Source organism: Rosa chinensis, chromosome 2 (assembly GCF_002994745.2).
Source record: "Rosa chinensis cultivar Old Blush chromosome 2, RchiOBHm-V2, whole genome shotgun sequence".
In the NCBI taxonomy this organism is placed as follows: domain Eukaryota; kingdom Viridiplantae; phylum Streptophyta; class Magnoliopsida; order Rosales; family Rosaceae; genus Rosa; species Rosa chinensis.
Genome location: NC_037089.1, coordinates 85,582,937 through 85,600,894, shown reverse-complemented (window position 1 = coordinate 85,600,894; position 17,958 = coordinate 85,582,937). Strand labels below are relative to the sequence as shown.

At 39.5% G+C, this 17,958-nt stretch overlaps 3 protein-coding genes and 1 long non-coding RNA gene across 7 annotated transcripts; 1 reads left to right on the top strand and 3 right to left on the bottom strand.

The window, feature by feature from the left end:
• Window positions 1-15: 15 nt before the first annotated feature.
• On the top strand, window positions 16-3,321 carry LOC112186861 (carbonic anhydrase 2). 2 transcript variants are annotated; one of them, XM_024325404.2, is made up of 10 exons: window positions 895-948; window positions 1,153-1,211; window positions 1,314-1,460; window positions 1,555-1,603; window positions 1,731-1,847; window positions 1,956-2,009; window positions 2,107-2,192; window positions 2,283-2,388; window positions 2,637-2,795; window positions 3,059-3,321. In XM_024325404.2, exons 2-10 carry the CDS (start codon window positions 1,162-1,164, stop codon window positions 3,095-3,097), a joined length of 807 nt encoding a protein of 268 aa, XP_024181172.1. In that variant the 5' UTR covers window positions 895-948; window positions 1,153-1,161; the 3' UTR covers window positions 3,098-3,321. The 2 variants fall into 2 exon arrangements, with proteins under 2 accessions (XP_024181171.2, XP_024181172.1); XM_024325403.2 differs by lacking the exons at window positions 895-948; window positions 3,059-3,321 and adding an exon at window positions 16-222 and having other exon boundaries at window positions 2,637-2,998.
• A 3,963-nt stretch (window positions 3,322-7,284) lies between these two features.
• Window positions 7,285-11,526, bottom strand: LOC112186864. Of its 3 annotated transcripts, none has more exons than XR_002930921.2 (4): window positions 10,061-11,526; window positions 8,886-9,154; window positions 8,761-8,798; window positions 7,285-8,225 (listed from the first exon to the last, which is right to left on the bottom strand). It is a non-coding gene; the product is annotated as an uncharacterized LOC112186864 (long non-coding RNA). The 3 variants fall into 3 exon arrangements; XR_002930922.2 differs by having other exon boundaries at window positions 10,092-11,526; XR_005806132.1 differs by having other exon boundaries at window positions 8,886-11,526.
• A 2,743-nt stretch (window positions 11,527-14,269) lies between these two features.
• LOC112185494 (sister chromatid cohesion 1 protein 2-like) lies at window positions 14,270-15,557 on the bottom strand. Its single transcript, XM_040513645.1, has 4 exons — window positions 14,936-15,557; window positions 14,824-14,845; window positions 14,590-14,719; window positions 14,270-14,416 (listed from the first exon to the last, which is right to left on the bottom strand). Exons 1-4 carry the CDS (start codon window positions 14,979-14,981, stop codon window positions 14,270-14,272), a joined length of 345 nt encoding a protein of 114 aa, XP_040369579.1. The 5' UTR covers window positions 14,982-15,557.
• LOC112185282 (sister chromatid cohesion 1 protein 2-like) lies at window positions 15,167-17,088 on the bottom strand. Its single transcript, XM_040513644.1, has 4 exons — window positions 16,840-17,088; window positions 16,587-16,698; window positions 16,278-16,414; window positions 15,167-15,375 (listed from the first exon to the last, which is right to left on the bottom strand). Exons 1-4 carry the CDS (start codon window positions 16,940-16,942, stop codon window positions 15,167-15,169), a joined length of 561 nt encoding a protein of 186 aa, XP_040369578.1. The 5' UTR covers window positions 16,943-17,088.
• Window positions 17,089-17,958: the final 870 nt, after the last annotated feature.

The window sequence follows — 17,958 nt, the reverse complement described above, 5'->3', positions numbered from 1 at the left end:
CCAAGGCACGACCAAGGTCCTTTGCTCACAATGTCTGCGACTTCGATTATCAACACCGTTCGCCTCACCACCTCCGCCTCCACCTCTTCCGGCCTCTCTCCATCTTCTCAACCTAACTCATTCAACCCCAGGAAACCTACATTGTTGTGCGTTACGTCTTCCAGATCCCCCCCAAACCTCATTCAAAACAAGCCCGTTTTCACCGTTCCATCCCCTGTTCCGGTAGTTTTCACTCTTCCCCTTCCTTGCTCGCTCTGGTTTACATTTTGAACCATGCATATAACGTACATGAAAAAAGTGTTACTACCGTAACCCTAGATATGGTCTGCATTAGAGCTGTTGTTATCAATGAAGTGTTCCAGATATGATTTTGCTTTCCACATGTTTGATTACCATCTGCTTGATCATTTTGTGTTGAATTACTGTCACACAGCTAGTTTATAATCATGGGACCACGTGGCCGCTATACATTAATTCACGACCCTATTTGTTACCTCACGACTCTACCATTACGCATGAGTTGATCACACGTGTGTGGTTTGGATTCAATATACAAATTACACTTGTATGGTACAAACTATGAACACTTAATTAATATCTACTCGATATTCAATATTGTGGTATAATGAAAAGCAATAGCTTGGTTTATAAATACTAGAAAATGTCCACACACCCGATGAGTGTGAGAGTAGTGGGGAGTTATAATTCTGAGAGTGGAGAGTTTAAAATAGTTATTTTCTTTTATTTTATTTTTTTATTGTTTTATTTTACTTTTTACATTTTTATCCCTAATGTTAAAATGTAATCCATGATATTTTAATATTTGAGGGTTATAAAGGTAAAAAAAATCAGTTTTGACTAATAACACCTCTTCTCTTAATAATAGTATAGATGAGCTAAGTTAATGCATGAAAGGAGCCACTAGCTAGCTTGGTAAAGAAATTAAAGGTAGGTTATGTTATGCATGCAAATTAATTTTGAAACGTTCTCGTCCCATATTAAACCTCTCGCATAGTCATATATCGATTAGTAACGGCTAGCATATATCATATATGTTTCAGAATCACATTGTTATGAGCATGCTGTATATTGTTTGGTGAAAAATTAAGTTCTTTGTTAATTAATCTACGTTACAATTGGCAACATTTCTAGGCTGAAGATATGGGGAAGAACTACGAGGAGGCCATTGCAGCTCTTCAGAAACTACTCAGGTCTTTCCCATCTCTGTAAATTAAGCACATCCATCTTCTCAAGCACATGTATGAACCTTGTTGTAAGTAGCTTAATCCAAATGGGTTAAATTAATGTTGCAGTGAGAAGGGTGACCTGAAAACAGTTGCAGCTTCGAAAGTGGAGCAGATTACTGCTCAGTTGGCAACAGCCGACGCCGGCACCAAACCCTTTGATCCCGTGGAGAGAATCAAAAGCGGCTTCATTAACTTCAAGAAAGAGAAATATGAGTATGCATCATCTCCTTCAATCTCTTATTCTAAGTCACTAGGACGACAAAGCCTTTTGTTTTTATCAGGATGTTTGTTTCTCCCGAATTCGCAGCACAAACCCAGCGCTATATGGTGAACTTGCCAAAGGTCAAGCCCCCAAGGTATGGATAAAGCCCCCCAAAATGTCTGCTGTGATCGATCATATGTCTTTTTTTTCTTTTCTTTTTCCTAATTCATCTGGGTAATTATTTTAATAATCAATAACATAATTTTCTTTTGTTATTATAGTTTATGTTGTTTGCATGCTCGGATTCCCGGGTTTGCCCATCCCACACTTTGGATATGCAGCCTGGTGAGGCTTTTGTGGTCCGTAATGTTGCAAATATGGTCCCTCCATTTGATAAGGTACCTACCCTTAAATCCACCACAAATTCAGTCTCATCACCCAATTTATTTCTCCCATTTCTTATCTAAATCTTGATCTGGGATTACGTCGCTTAAACAGCCAAACAGGTCAGGTACGCCGGAGTTGGGTCGGCCATTGAGTATGCTGTCTGGCATCTGAAGGTACTCATCTAATCTAAAGGTCTTATTCTTCTTCTTCTTTTGCATACACTTTCCAGTTCTTATATAATTAAGCTATAGATCATGTATGTAAATATAGGTTTCATACATTGTGGTGATCGGGCACAGCGCTTGTGGTGGAATTAAGGGACTCCTGTCTTTTCCAGATGATGGACCAACTTCCACGTAAGCCGTAGTCAACTTCTTGTTGAACATTTAACATGGATTAACTTGTTCTTGACTGAGAGATGCATGGACATTTATGTATATATGCAGTGACTTCATAGAAGACTGGGTCAAAATTGGCCAAGCTGCCAAGAACAAGGTGAAGGCACTACATGAAGGTGCTTCCTTCCCTGAACTATGCACTCACTGTGAAAAGGTACGTAATTATAGATAAACAAAGCTCGATTCTTTCACTCCTTAATAAATTTTCTGCTGTGCTACTACTTATTCATTTGACACTGCTTCTAGAACTGCCAAAAGCATTTCTAAACGATTAACAGCACAATATAATGTTTGATAGGAACAAATAAAAGTGCTTTCTTAGTTGTATGAGCAGTTTTATGCAGTAACTTTGAATGTATTTTGGAGTGTGAATGTGTGCGTGGATTGTATGAAATGTTGCAGGAGGCTGTGAACGTTTCCATTGGAAATCTGCTGAGCTATCCTTTTGTAAGAGACGGGTTGGTGAACAAGACCCTCGGATTAAAGGGGGGCTACTATGATTTTGTCAAAGGAAACTTTGAGTTGTGGGATGTTGATTTTGGTCTTTCTCCCGACTTCTCCGTATGAGCACTACATCCATATATATAACAGCTGGTTCCAATCCGAAGTTTCTATCATCTTAATTTTCATATGCAAATGTACTCTTTATTTTCAGTCTCATGTTACGTGCATAGTTTGACAATAAATATAAGGGAGACCAGTGTGGCTCTCCTTGTATTACAACTTGCGTACGTCTGAAATAAATAAACATAAAATTCTAGTCATATTAAATACTTTCAATACTAGTACTGCAATTTTCTTCTTTGTTTCTTTTGTTGTGATAGGTCAAAGATGTGGCTACGGTACTGCACTGGAAGCTCTAGGGAAATGGCTTAGAGCCTAGAGGTGATTGATCAAATGTTGCAAAGATGTCATGTGGCTAGAGCTCTGGATTCATGCCAATCCTATACATTACATATATAATTCCCGCATGAATTGGGTTATGTAGACAGACCAATTAAGGCATCCAAATCCTTCTTGTTTCTAGCTCGCTTCGATCAGGTCTTAATTTTAGGTATTCATCATATATACTATTAAAGTCGATGAACCGAATAAAAGAGCTGAAACAACAATTGAAAAAAACAGAAGTCACAGTACGTAATTCAAGCAGGCACGAGACAATCAAAGTTTACGATGCTCATATTTTAGTTCAGAAACTTTTGACATCCTACATGAACAAATCTATGTCCATATCCTTCTAAATTACACAACTTAGGAGGCAACTCCGGCAGCTGCAGTGGTTCCATAGATTTTAAAGAATCACATTCATTCGATATAACGAAGACTTTTACTTTCTTAGATAGCAAATCCTAGAAGAACACTAGGCCATGGAAATCACCACCATGGATAAACTTGAAATCTAAACAAAAGGGAACAAAGCTTGACAAACTAGGGTGCAAATTTGTCCATCATTTTTTCCGGTGGGTCACGTTCTGATTTCTACTCAGAACTCCGGAGTATGATTTTGGTGCCTACAATTGTATGTAAGAATTTGGGATACTTCGGAGGCACATGAAGAGGCAACCATTTGTTCTGATCGGGTCAATATGAACAACAGTACTCGCATTATGAAGATAAATAGCAGGTTGAATCGGAAATCACCATTTCTTTTTATTGACCCTCAAGAGTGAGATCCTGATGAGGATGATGGTAGCATCTCAAGAGTATTGGCGTCGATGGCAAGATTGAGAAACAGAAAGAGAGGCTCGCGAGAGTTGAGCAAATTGATCGATTTCTATTTTTTTCTTATCAAATATAATGTCTAGAGCTCGTGTTTATGTAAAGGAGGATAAGGTGACAAAATTAATGCACGGCATTATATTGCTGAAGCAATTTTGAGCGACGACACCTTTTTCCAAAACAAATATTGAACTATTAGCGACCGACAAGTTTTGCATAAACAATTTTGGCCACTGCATGTTTTGCGAAGCAAATATTGAACCATTGGCGATGATAAATCAGTGCTGGCGCTAACCATGAGTAGCCATTGCAATTCTCTTTTGTAGCTATTAGAAAATCACTGTCACAACTTGACCCGAAATTTGTTAATCTTTCGGTCAATCATTCCGCTCAATGCTCATAGTGTTTTACTCAAGGCTCAATCCCCAATTGAAAGGTTCTGCTTAGTGATTTAACACTGGTTTTTATGCTTAAATAAATGAATCCTTGAATCATTTACTGATATTAAAACCCCAAAACTCGCGGCAGATCACAGAAAGAGTGAAAGTAACGGTTAATTACTTTGTTGTTTTCATAGTCATTGAGTATCATCATTCTATATACGAAACAGCACATAGCATATGGTTTGTTTTATGCTTTTGGTTTAGATTATGATTCATGAGTAGCTATCAAAGATAACTTGGGCTTCTGCGAAGGCTAATAAGCCAACACTAAAGAGCCTTGCAAATAAACAATGACAGACTTTAGGGAACAATAAGTTTGAGATGTTTGGCAGATCATCATCATCATGATGAAGTTCAACATTACGTGACCACGTAAACAAATAATAAATTAAAGTAACTAAGCATCATGAATCCATTTAGAAGTCAAGAATATGATCTTGAATATAAAACATAAACACGTATAATTAACTCTCAAACAATATATAGTTAGATCACATAAGCGCCAATAAGGGTTGAATCGGTGATCCTACCTTCTTCAGGAGGGTGGGTAGAGTATTCCAGGCAGCGAATGGTGAGCAATTTGTACTTGATGTCCATGGATTTCTCCGCAATTTCGTATTCAAATATTATGACAAGAGTTCTCACCCTGCTAACATCCTCCTCCTCCTCCTCCTCCTCTTCCTCTTCCTCTTCCTCTTCCTCTTCCTCTTCCTCTTCCTCCCCCTCCCCCTGCTCTTCCTCGTTCACATCATCCTCATCATCATCATCGTCATCATCATCACCAAGAGAAAAATAATCATAATCCTCATAAAAATACTCACGACGGTCATGGAAGAAAACAAGGCCGACTTTATTATCTTCTAGATGAAAAAACTGACATCGTTGTGGTACAGGAAATTTATGAGGCAATTTTGGCAGCTGCAGAGGTTCCATAGGTTTCATAGAATCACATTCATGCGAAATGTGAAAGACTCTGACAGTCTGAGGTTGTTCTAAATTACAAGAGAACATTAGAAAACCATCACCACGATGAGACTTCAACTTGACAAATAGTTGATCATAACCATTAACATAGGGAATGCAGCTTCCCAAACAAGAGTCCAACTCTGTCCATCCTTTTTCCGGTTGAGCGACGTCAAACCCGACTACTCCGGTCTGATTTTTTACCCAGAGTAACATTTTGTTTCCCAAAATTGCATGACAGACACTGTAGGGATATCTCTTAGGAGGCACATCCAGAGGCAACCATTTCTCATGTGTCTTGTCAAATACCTCGAAGGACTCAGAGTAACATGGGCCACCGAAACAATATAGTTCGCCACCCACCTCTGCTAGGAAGGGATCGGGTCTACTAGTCTTAAACACTTGGGAGGGCTGCAATGTCGGATTTGGATCTATTCTTGGAGCTGTCTCAAACACACAAACTTCTTTACTCAAAGTCGTCTTGGGAGGAGGAGTAGTACTGCTTTCCTCTCTGTTAAATACCATGCCACCGGAGAAAATAATTTTGGAGCCGATGACACTATTGCTCATCCTGCAGGGAACATAAGTGTCCGGTCCGAATCTATAAGCAACCTCACCTAACTTAAGTTCATCGCATCCATGATCACCATCAGTTGGTGCTGCCAACACGTGGCTCAATTCTATAGATTGAATAACGTGAGCAACATTAAAACGAGTTATCTGCTCCTCAAAACATAAGTAGAGAGACTTACTCTTCGATCTTTCTTCTTTCATGGTTCTATTCTTGTCTTTCTCCTCCACCATAAGTGGTGCTAAAGTAGCAGAATTTCTTCTGATTAATTCAGAAAACATGCTAGTTTTCTTCGTCTCCTTCTCCCACTTGCTTGCTATCGTTGACGTTGCCCCCGCCGCTGTTTTTCTAGTTGCAAAATCTCCTAATATCGCAATACACCGCCGTCTACACCACGCCATGGCATATACCTCTAAACCCTAATTTCGACAGAGAACTCCCAACGTTTTACTTTTATAAGGGCACTGAAGTGCGCATACTTATTGCTGACGAGGATCCAAATCCATTTATTGCTGTATAGAAATCTATTGCTTCAGCATTAATATTAATGGTTGCAAAGCAATATAGGGAGGATCCGAATCCATTTATTGGCTGTATAGAAATCCAGCCTATATTGCTTTGTATAAAAATCTATCTTGCTTTAGGGAGGGGCTCCAATTTGGTATAATATAATCTCACCCCCTTAATATTGGGATATCTGTTTTGGAAAAAGAATTAGGATTGATATCCATAATTAATCGATTTAGATTCTCTTCCCCCAACCTTCTCCTACCAAATTTGAATCCATAATGTCATCGTTAGTAAACTGAAAACCCATGATTTTAGCGTGGTTGATGATTTTTCTTGATCTGCTTCTTACATGCAAAGATTATGTATTTCCTTTATTTATGAGCTCAGCAAAGTCGAACTGTTGTAATAAATTTATTTTAGCATGGTTGAAGTTTATGAACCAGAGCATCAAGACTTTTTTTTTTTTTGGCGCGCGCGCGTTATGTTATATTGGTAAACAACTGCTTCTTGTACCATAGTGTGTGAATAAATCCGGTTGTAATGTAAAATTTTCAAAAACCATGGGCCAACATGTTTAATATACTAACCCGACCATCTCATATAAAGACGGAGTGAAAGTTTCAACAGTATCTTGATTTCTATTTCAGTTTGGCTAGTTAGACAGGCTAATCCGTCATTCAGAAAGTGTCAATGACATAAAAGGGCACCATTTTTTGCAAGTACTTGTTATTGAAGTGATTGAACTACATATAAAGCATTAAATTATGTACAAGAGGAACCTTAGATCAAGTCCACCCGTTGGGTCATCGGGTCACCTACTATTCACTGTCATGTTAGGCATGTCTAGTTAGAACAAAATTGTCATACAAGTGAAAGTTTCAGTTCAGATATACATTAAAAGCATATGATTAAACACAGAAGAGTGTTACTGAGCAGAAAATATTAACAACTCTGAATATTAGTGTGCTAAAGCAACACCACATCAAGAGTATTACTCAGCATACTAAAAGCATATGATAAAACACAGAACAGTATTACTAAGCAGAAAATATTAACTCTGAATATTAGTGTGCTAAAGCAACACCATGGGTTGAAGAACTATTATACCAATTGAATATGTAAGATCATTTAGGAAATGAGATATTTTTACCTAAAGCCTCTGAATCTTTTCCAGCAGTAATTTGACATTTCACATTATCTGGTGGAATCGTGTCCTGTAACTTTGTTGGCTCTCCATCCTTATGATTCTCTTCCTCATATGAACAAACAGGTTTTTTGAGGTTTCTTTAAGTCACAAGACTTATCAGTTCTCTTCTTGAGCAGGTGTATGTACAACTTGTCAGGTTTCCCCTGTCGGCTTCCAAGTTGCTTAGATTGTGGTCTTCTCTTGTAACTGGACACATCTGGTTTTCTGATTGCATGATAATCTCCTCTCGAATAATGTGGTGACTTTCACTAGATGATGTAACATGACAGGAAGTTCCATGCTTGCTTCTTCTTGAATTCCATCAACAGATTGGACTACAGCAGGAGCGTTTATTTGCTCCCCATTGGTTTCGTGATCTTCACCAAATGGTTCAGACCTTTTTCCTCTTTTCCTGCCTTGCTTCTATTAGAGTCCCATCTTCAGACAATGCTATATCCGGAACCTTTATCTGTTCTCCATTAGTTTCTTCTTGAGAGAACCTACTCTCTTGAGGAATCTCCATGTTTACTTCTGGGTTAGCTCCAATCCTCAACGTCCTTAACTCCATATCCAATTCCATCCCGTCAAATGAAAGTACACTGAAGACAAAAATACTTTGCTAAATTACATCAATGGAAAATACAGAAATACTGAAAAGAAGATAGGATGTATAGAATTTATAAGCTTTCCACAGAAACACTCTCTAACAGGAATGCAAGTGGCAAAAATTAAAGATACCATGGCAGACACCAAATTCCTCATAATCATACCGCACATACACAAGCTGACATATCAGGGGACTAAACGTGATGAAACTTGATTAAAGCAATAAACACGTGAACAAGTAACTTGGAAATCATTAAGAACTGTTTGTAATGAGAAAATGCATGAGTTGAAAAGAAATGCTGCTGAGGACTGAAAAGTAGAAAAGAGACCCTCATGACAAGTTAAAGAGGTAAAGATATCATGCTAAAGGAAAATAACAAAATAGTCAATGAGCATTCGAATTGCCATATCTGAGGAAAATTGTACTACATTTCCCTTTGGACAATCTGTTTCACATCATGCTGAACTGTTAAGATTATATTCAAATAGAATAATATAAAAGAACATTCAAGACCACAAATCTAATACCTTTAAGCGTGATAGCTTCGTAGGATACTACATTTCCCCTGAAAAGCAAGGGAAAATTACATGTTAATTATGATGACTAGACGCAGAATATCACTGACTACATGGTTTTAAGCTACATATCTTACCCACTGACATCTTCAGGGATCCCCTAATCAAATGCATCAAGTTCAAACCTCTCTGGTAGAGTAACAGAGTCCTAAGGCGCAAGAAACGTATCTGTGTCTCCCTTCTCTTTTGTGCTAACGACAAACTTGTTGATGTCAGTTAGCACCTCATGGCAGACATCAAAAAGGTATTCAACTTTTTTCGAGTATATCCGAACAACACCAAGAAGAAGGTAGGCCGGCCAGTACCCTATATGCGATGACATCCCAATCATCCTTCAAAATTTTATCTGCACAACAGAAAACGAATATACGATGCTTAACGTTAGCCAGTACTAAATAGCATGAAGCGTTACTGTCAATATTAAAAAGCCGATAGAAACAGCGTAATTGTCATCAGCCAAACATAATTGATGTCATGTTTAAGATTCAGACACATTAATGACAGCATTCCAAAAGTGCCACTCTAGATATAAAAGCAGGAAAAAAAGCCTATCAAGTTGACAGAGTATATCAAAACATTCTTACTGCTAAAAACATCAATTGAATTTTTATAGACTTCAAAGTTTTGTCTCCCACTTTCCTACTTCCCAGCAAAGCAGTAGCATATGCTAGCTAAGCAATATGGATTTTTGAGAGTCCAATAAGCGAACCCTTTCTTCAGTATAAGTGAATGGTCATAAGCGAACAGTTACAAGAATCAAAAATATTCTCCATAAGCACCAAAAGAACACCATTTCCCCCCAATTTATATCGTCTTGCTAAATCTTCATATGAAAGAAATTCTTAATAACACAACTATACACACCTCTAGATTCTGCAAACAACCAATTATTCCCACTAATTTCCTATCATACCATTCACAGAACACACAAGAAACCAGCCAAATCATTGATCACAGTAGCATATGACAAACCCAAAAACAAGGTGACAAAAATGAGACTACTTCAAATGAAACATGAAGTGATTAACCCACCAAATATGGAACATCTAAGCAAGTGATCACATTCCCACATTAGATTCATAAAAGTAGAAAATGAAACACACAGAGTAATCCAAACAGATTAGGGAACACAATCACAGAAAACTTAACAAGTAGGCTCTCAAATAAGCTAAACAGAAAACCCATGTCAAAAATCTATGCTTTTGTTGAGAAAACAGGGAAAAGGTTTCATCTTTGAGAGAAAAAAACAAACCAATAGAGGCTGAGATGTCAGTTTCAGTGACCTGGGCCTTCTTGAGCTTTTTGAAACAATAAGCAGCAGCTCATATGGAGCCTAAACGCCCTTTTCTTGATAAGAGGCACAGTGAGTAAAACATGCTTTGGTTTATCAACTACAACCTTTCAAAGTTTGAAGCAAACTGCTAAACTGGAGAATTGCAGGAAATGAAAACCGGAGTTTGGGGAGGAGAAGAAACGGTCAAGTGGGTTTTAGCATGCCCTGTAAGTTTCAGGAACCCCATATGAGACAAAAGACATAAATCAACGAGGGGGTGAAAAATTGCAAACCACACCCCCTTTCAGTTTTTTAATAATATTTCATCCCTAGTCGTTTTGCGCTACCTAAAATACCCTCAAAAGTCAGATTTTCTTTTTCTTCTTTTTGGGTCTGTTCTTCCTTCTCTCTATCACGACAACTCTTCCTCTTCTCTCTTTCTTCTCCAGACAACAACAGTCTCTTCTCCATTGAAACACTCACAACCATTGGAATCCCAGTGTCTTCATTCTCCTCCTCATCATCATTGTCGTCAGCGGTAGGAATATTAGGAATATCGACAGCCACTTTGATGATTTCTCCATCAAATTCTCTTCTGAGCATTATGGTCTGCTCTCCGGCATTGTCTACTATTTCAAAAGGAAACCCATCTGCAGCCTCCCCTACCCAGTACGTGTCACATTACACAAACCCATTACTCAATTACTAATTAGGTAAAACTTGATTAACTGAAAATCCAGTTCAATATAGAACAGCAGTACTTCAATTTGGGGAAAACTATTGCAAACCCATTACTCAATCACTAATTATTCAAAACTCAATTCATTGAAAACCCACATTACACAAACCCATTACTCAATATAGGACCCGCGACTTGAGGCGGAGGTCGAGGAGGGCGATGCCGCCCTGGCGGTCGCCGGCGGCGAGGAGATGGGAGCTGGAAGGCTCAGTGGAGGGAGACGACGAGCTTCATTGAGCGGGTGTCGATGACGGAGATGGAGCTGCCGGCGGGGAATGCGAGGAGGCCGGAGGGGCTGACGTCGGCGGATCCGAAGTTGTTGCGGCTGGGTGGGCCAGGGCCAGTCTTGGACGGTGGACGGCGTCGGTGAGGGTCTTGGGCTCGACATGGTTGCGAGAGAGAGAAGGCTCCTCCGCTTCTTGTGGTGAGGTGAAGAGAAAAAGATCTCAGGTCATTTTCTGATCTGGTTTGCTTCTTCTTCTTGCCGGGATTTATCTTGGTCTGAAGACTCTGAACCCTCGCTCTGTAATGGTGAGAGCTAAATTAAGGTCATGTAATGAAAAGTTGGGATTTTGACCTGGTTTGGAAAGACGAAGGGGTTGTCGTGATTTTGGAGAGACGAAGGGGATCGTTGTCTGGAGAAGAGAGAGAGAGAGAGAGAGAGAGAAGAGGGACAGACCCAAAAGAAGAAAAAGAAAGTCTGACTTTTGAGGGTATTTTAGAAAGTGTACAAAGATTTGGGATGAAATATTATTAACAAAATAAAAATGGCCCCCCCCCCACCACAATTTTGCAAGAGGTCAATGATGGATTATATACCTATTTATGGTTTCATTTTGGAATTTGGAATGTGTTTTTAAATTCAAATTCTACCAGTCCATTTATTGAAGGATTACCCTACTATATGATAATGATTTGTAACATATTCTATTTTTATTCTTTTTTATCGCGTGAGAGAGGCAAAATCACTTCAATTACGTTACTAAGTTAGAATTCGTAGTACACCCACTCAATTAATATTCGAGTCGACCTGCATTAAGGAATTTCAATAAAGTTAGATTGATTCTACACCACAGGCGCACGAATTCAAGTGTGCCTCAAATGAGAAAAATTCAGCTACTGTCCCCAAACTATTTTGCCAAGGCCAATTTGATACCCGAACTCTCAAAAGTATCAATGTGATACCCAAAGACCTAAATTGGTATCAACGTGATACTTTCGTCCAAAATTTCTGACGGCGCCGTCTGTTTGCTGACATGGCAAGCACATGGGTCCCAAAAAAAAGTGAAATGACCAATTTACCCTTTTTTTTTTTTTAGAAAAATTCATCTACCATCCCCAAACTATTTTTCCAAAGCCAATTTGATACCTGAACTCTCAAAAGTATCAATGTGATACCCAAATACCTAAATTGGTATCAACGTGATACTTCCGTCCAAAATTCTGACGGCGCCGTCTGTTTGCTGACGTGGCAAGCACGTGGGTCCCCAAAAAAAGTGAAATGACCAATTTACCCTCTCTTTTTTTGTTAATTCATTTTTTTCCTTTTATTTTCATTTCTTTTTCTTCCTTCTTCTTCTTCTGGGATTTTCTTATTCTTCTTCTTAGGGTTTCGCGGCACCAAGCAGCTTGGGGCTGAAGCTCCCAATCGAACCCGATACTGGTCGAAGAACCTGCTGGTGCTGGGATGATCAACGACCCATCGGCGTAAATTGGGGCCGCCGAGTTGTTGAGCGAGACGAGGCGTTCAGCCGGAAGGTACCGTGAGAGAGTGGTCGTCGAGGCGGAGTACGTACGGTCTCCGAAGGGAAGACTGTCCAGTTCTAGGGAAGCCATTTTAGCTATTCTTCTTCTTCTTCTTCTTCTCTCTCCTCCTCTCTCTATCTCCTCTCCTTCTCCTCCGCCCAAACCATCACTAACGCCGCCGAGATCCTCTCCAATTCCTGCTACAAATCCATCTCCCTCGCACTCGTGTGGTTTAACCACCTCCTCCCATCGCTTTCCCTGTCTGATCACTCAAGTCCCTCCCGTTCGGCGCCAAGATCGCTACCATGCTCGACGGCCACTCTCTCACGGTACCTTCCAGCTGAACGCCTCGTCTCGCTCAACAACTCGGCGACCCCAATTTACGCCGACGGGTCGTTGATCATCTCAGCACCAACAGGTTCTTCGACCGGTATCGGGTTCGATTGGAAGCTTCAGCCCCAAGCTGCTTGGCGCCGCGAAACCCTAAGAAGAAGAAGAAGAAGAAGAACGAAGAAGGAAGAAAAAGAAATGAAAAGAAAAGGGAAAAAATGAATTAACAAAAAAAATGGTAAATTGGTCATTTCACTTTTTTTTGGAACCCATGTGCTTGCCACGTCAGCAAACAGACAGTGCCGTCAGAATTTTGGATGGAAGTATCACGTTGATACCAATTTAGGTATTTGGGTATCACATTGATACTTTTGAGAGTTCGGGTATCAAATTGGCTTTGGCAAAATAGTTTGGGGATGGTAAATGAATTTTTCTCAAAAAAGAAAAAGGGTAAATTGGTCATTTCACTTTTTTTTTAGACCCATGTGCTTGCCACGTCAGCAAACAGACGGCGCCGTCAGAAATTTTGGACGGAAGTATCACGTTGATACCAATTTAGGTCTTTGGGTATCACATTGATACTTTTGAGAGTTCAGGTATCAAATTGGCATTGGCAAAATAGTTTGGAGACGGTAACTGAATTTTTCTCGCCTCAAATATATTGGCCGCAGACTAGTGAAATTTGTAACTCAAACACTAGGCATCAAAATTTCATACTAGATCACTCAATCAACATTACCACATCACGTGAATCCTGATGTATTTGGTAGTTTCCAACTTTCCATTAATGTCTCGTTCAATTTTAACTCTTTTCCTTGTGTATATTTGTGGGTTGCCTTGCCAGATTTTTTTTCTTCGGTAAGTAACCGCATGTGAAAAATGCCACCTCAAAAATTGTTGATGTGCTGGATGTCATCATGGACACGTGTATGGACAACAAATTGACTGCGTGTCACTTACCAGTTGCATTCACTGAGATAAATTGTCAAGAATACCCACAGACCATTTTGATTCCAGTAATCCCACAATGAAAATAGCATAATGCCCTAACGTACTCATCTGAATTCACATGATAATACCAGTTCTCGAAACAAGAGAAGCTACACAAAATTTCAGACCTGTCCTACCATATATATCTGTTCTGTCTCAACTCCCAATCTACAATATGACACATTGCCCCCATGAGTCATGTTCCCCTGGTCAGCAGCTGACCAGGGTTTTATGGTCAATCACCGTCCGATTGAAATCGGACGGTTGACAGCTTTCATCTTTTAAAAAGTTAGAGAGTTGTCAACAAAAATCCCTGATCAGCTGCTGATCAGGGGAACATCTCTGTTGCCCCCATAGATTAGTCGTGCAATTTCTAATTCTAGCTATCGCCATAGGGACATATTTTCAGAATTGACTCTATGGGCTGTATCATCTCCCCACATTTGCTCCCATTTGGGACGTTTCCAGAATAGAATGTCGCTGTAGGGATCAGCTCGCTTCACATCCACAAACCCTCTAGTTTTCATCACCTGCAAACCGGGAAAAAAAAAAAAAGTATTATTGTGAAGACACTCAAAACTTTGCGGTTAAACATGTTTGAAGTGCAAGGTTAGATAAAAGGTGCCGGATGCGTTTCGCTTGACAATATTGAAATAACTAAGAAGGGCGCAGAAAAAGGTACAGAGAGATTCACAGATCATACCAGTGTCTCATAGAATAGCATTGCACTTTCTTTCTTGGTTCTTCGTTCTGCAACCTCCAACAAGTTCACTTCTTCCTCTCTACAACTGTTGCAAACTGTAAAGTGCCTGTGCAAGTACCTCGCCACCTTTCTGTATGCACAAAAGTTTAACAATTATATGAAGATGGGGCTTTCAAGAAAAAACTTACCAATGTACATATGCCAAAAGAATCTCAGGAGGCGAATCCACCGTACCTGGTTCTCACTGAAAACCCATCTACAACACAGACAAGTTCCAGAGTTCACGCATAAAAGAATACAAAAATCAAACAAAAAAGTCAGCTAGTAAAAACCCTTGAGTTCTTACCGAGTTCAGGATTAACTCCTTCGCAAAATTCAGCTTCCTGATACATATAAAAGAAATTAAAAAAAAAAAATGTTAACTATTTGATTCCAGAAGTAAATGAGCCTTAAGCAGCATAACATATTGCAGCATCTATATATATTATTCATATTAGCACACCTTCACTTGTCCACCAATAAGGCCGAGTCATCTTAGAGTTCAAGTTAGGAAACTCTATTCAGTACTTTACCTCGCTCAAAAATTGAAGTCATGCTCTTCATCCCTATCTAGAGATGGTTGTACTTCTTCCATGCTTCCAGAAGGGAAAGTTTGCTCTGCTCCCATAGACGGTTCTTTTTCTATCCTTCCAGATGTCTCAGGTCTTACTACATTCAGATCAGCAACTTCAGGACTCCTTGGACTATGAAATGATTTGATTGATTTTGAGCGAAGAACAGGTGTGTCTGGACAGTGCATGGATATTCCAACACATCTAAGTCTTCTGTAGGTTCAACAGTTTCCGTATTTACAACCTCTATTTGCTCTGATATACCAGTCCTTCAACAGGCCAACAAATCTAACTTCTCGGGAGTACTCTTTAATTTCCTAAATTTCCTTTTGCATGAGAGGGACCTAAGCTCTTGCGAAACGTCTAATAGAATCACAGAAATAGGGTTATGAATAGGGCTGTCAATGGGTCGTGTCGGGTTGGGTTCGTGTCGGGTCAAGATATTTGTCGTGTCGCAAGATACAAACCCAAACCCAACTCATTTAATAATCGTGTCAAAAATCTAAACCCAAACCCAACCTATTTATTCAACGGGTTACCCGTTTCCAACCTGCTTAACCCATTTAACAAATAGGTCATGTCGTGTTAAACAAAATGACCCATTTAAGGGTTAACAATGTGACCCATTTAAGGGTTAACAATGTGACCCATTTAATTAAAAAAATGCATAAATTGATTAAATTTACTAAAAACTCTACAAGACGAATAATATAAATAATTAAATCCAATAATTATAAAGCAAAATATTTCAAATTGTCTAATCCTATGATCAAATACTCCCAACGTCCAAAATTTCAAGAAGAAGTATAACATAATCGGGTTATACGGGTTCACTTCGTGCTGGCGGGTTGACCCGTGGCCGACCCATTTATTAAATGGGTCATGGCGGGTTGACCCACGGCTGACCCGCTTTTTAATCGTGCGGGTTCAACCCGCTTTATTTCGTGCGGGTTTCGAGTCGTGTTATCGGGTCGTGTCGGAATTGACAGCCCTAGTTATGAATGGTTTCATAACTAATGAACCAGAAAGGAAATAGTGACAGTAAATGTATCAAAAAAAAAATGACAGTTAAATCACTAGATATCAATGGCTCCAAGAAATTCTGCGCAAGATTTCCAACTCGATTAGTTTTCCAAACAGCATGGGCATTTTTGGGAACTTCTTTCTTTTTAGCAACCAAGTCACTAGCATCATGTATACTTTGCCTGATTGCCCTGTAACAAAATTACGGTTTTTCATTCCTTGCTCAACTAATCCATTGTAATACAAAAATGTCCAAGTGTTCCATCAGATAATGGTGGAGGCACCGAATATTATTTGAATTTTTAGGCAAAACATGAACACTTCAACTTAACATATCTAAAGAAGCAGTAAATCATCACTTACTCATTAGGCAGCACTACTATATCATCAAAGACACAGTTTCTTTTCCTAGAAATCCGAGCCGACTTCTTGGAAGCTGGTCTGGGAACAGACGTCAATTTTGGTGTAGTAACACCTGCATTAGGAGAAAAAATTTAGGAAAAATTACAAGCGAAGGTCTCAGATCAGATATGAATAACAAAGCCTAAAACAGAAACAATAATAGGAATTGAAAGACTAAGAGGTTAAATAAAAGCCATTATTGAGAAATTTTGACCTAGAGTATATGGCTGCTTGGCATCAGGACTGCCATCATATGCAACTGAGAGGGGATCTGGATCTTCTTCCAGAATACTTTTTATGGTATCTGGTGCAATCATGTCCTGTAACTTAGTCGGCTCTTCATCATTATGATTCTCTTCTCCATATGAACAAAAAAGTTCTTGAGGTTTCTTGGCTCCACAAAGCACATCAAGCCCAAGGATTCTTCTTGAGAAAATGTAACATTTTTCTGATTCTCCATGTCAGCTTCTAAGTTTCCTAGACTACGCTCTTCTCTTGTAATCTGAAAACTCTGACTTTCTGGTTGCACCGAGTCTATTTCCATTGTCTCCTCTCATTCACTTTGATGATCCTCACCAGTTATCACATGGCAGGAAGGTTCTCTATTATTCCCATAAAGATCTCATGGTTCTGAGTCTTCTGACCTTCTTCCTGAATTCCATCTTCAGGCAGTGGTATATCTGGAGTCTGTATCTGCTCTCCAGTGGTTTCATTATCTTCACCATATTGCTTAACTTGGTTTTGAGGTCCTTTCTCAATGCCAATAAATGTATCAATGTCAGCATATTCTTCTTGAGAGAATCTATTCCATTGAAGCTGCTCTACGATTTCTTTTGAGTCAGCTCCCTTACTCGATGTTATTAACTCCATACCAAAGTCCATCAGGTGAGATGAAAGTACACTGGAGATAAAAATTACTTGTTGTTGAAGGAAATCAGCTATTAGTGTGCCTTATCAAACTAGGAGTAGCAATAGGAGAGAAGGTTCTAGATTTCCTAATCCTACACGGATTGGTATTCCTTGTAACATTAGAACTAGCACTTTGTAATCCCTATATATAGGGCTCCTATTCTCAATAATAAGAACACATCTCTCTCATCAATCTCTCTCAATACCAATATACTTAAACACGTTATCAGCACGACTCTAACCACAAAACAGAAAACCAAAACTCATTCACAAAGCAGCCCCTAGCCCGAGCTAGCCGAGCCTTCGCTGCAGCCCGAGCACCCGTGTGCTTGCAACCTTGCACAGCAGCCCCTGCTGCCCCCCCTTCCTGCAGCCCTGCTTTCCAGCCTGCTGCCACCGAAGCATCCCTGCTGCGCAAACAAGC

What these genes read in the sequence shown, in the direction of transcription:
- LOC112186861 (XM_024325403.2), top strand. Translation starts at nt 31, where the DNA reads ATGTCTGCGACTTCGATTATCAACACCGTTCGCCTCACCACCTCCGCC. An exon ending in GCTCTTCAGAAACTACTCAG is followed by an intron (nt 1,212 to 1,313) that starts GTCTTTCCCATC and finishes TTAATGTTGCAG; the next exon opens with TGAGAAGGGTGACCTGAAAA. An exon ending in TGGTCCCTCCATTTGATAAG is followed by an intron (nt 1,848 to 1,955) that starts GTACCTACCCTT and finishes ACAGCCAAACAG; the next exon opens with GTCAGGTACGCCGGAGTTGG.
- LOC112185494 (XM_040513645.1), bottom strand. Translation starts at nt 14,981, where the DNA reads ATGTATCAGGAAGCTGAATTTTGCGAAGGAGTTAATCCTGAACTCG. An exon ending in AGGAGTTAATCCTGAACTCG is followed by an intron (nt 14,846 to 14,935) that starts GTAAGAACTCAA and finishes TCTGTGTTGTAG; the next exon opens with ATGGGTTTTCAGTGAGAACC. An exon ending in GGGTTTTCAGTGAGAACCAG is followed by an intron (nt 14,720 to 14,823) that starts GTACGGTGGATT and finishes TTGTGCATACAG; the next exon opens with AAAGGTGGCGAGGTACTTGC.
- LOC112185282 (XM_040513644.1), bottom strand. Translation starts at nt 16,942, where the DNA reads ATGATTGCACCAGATACCATAAAAAGTATTCTGGAAGAAGATCCAGAT. An exon ending in ATAGTAGTGCTGCCTAATGA is followed by an intron (nt 16,415 to 16,586) that starts GTAAGTGATGAT and finishes ATTTTGTTACAG; the next exon opens with GGCAATCAGGCAAAGTATAC. An exon ending in CTTGGAGCCATTGATATCTA is followed by an intron (nt 15,376 to 16,277) that starts GTGATTTAACTG and finishes TGCACTGTCCAG; the next exon opens with ACACACCTGTTCTTCGCTCA.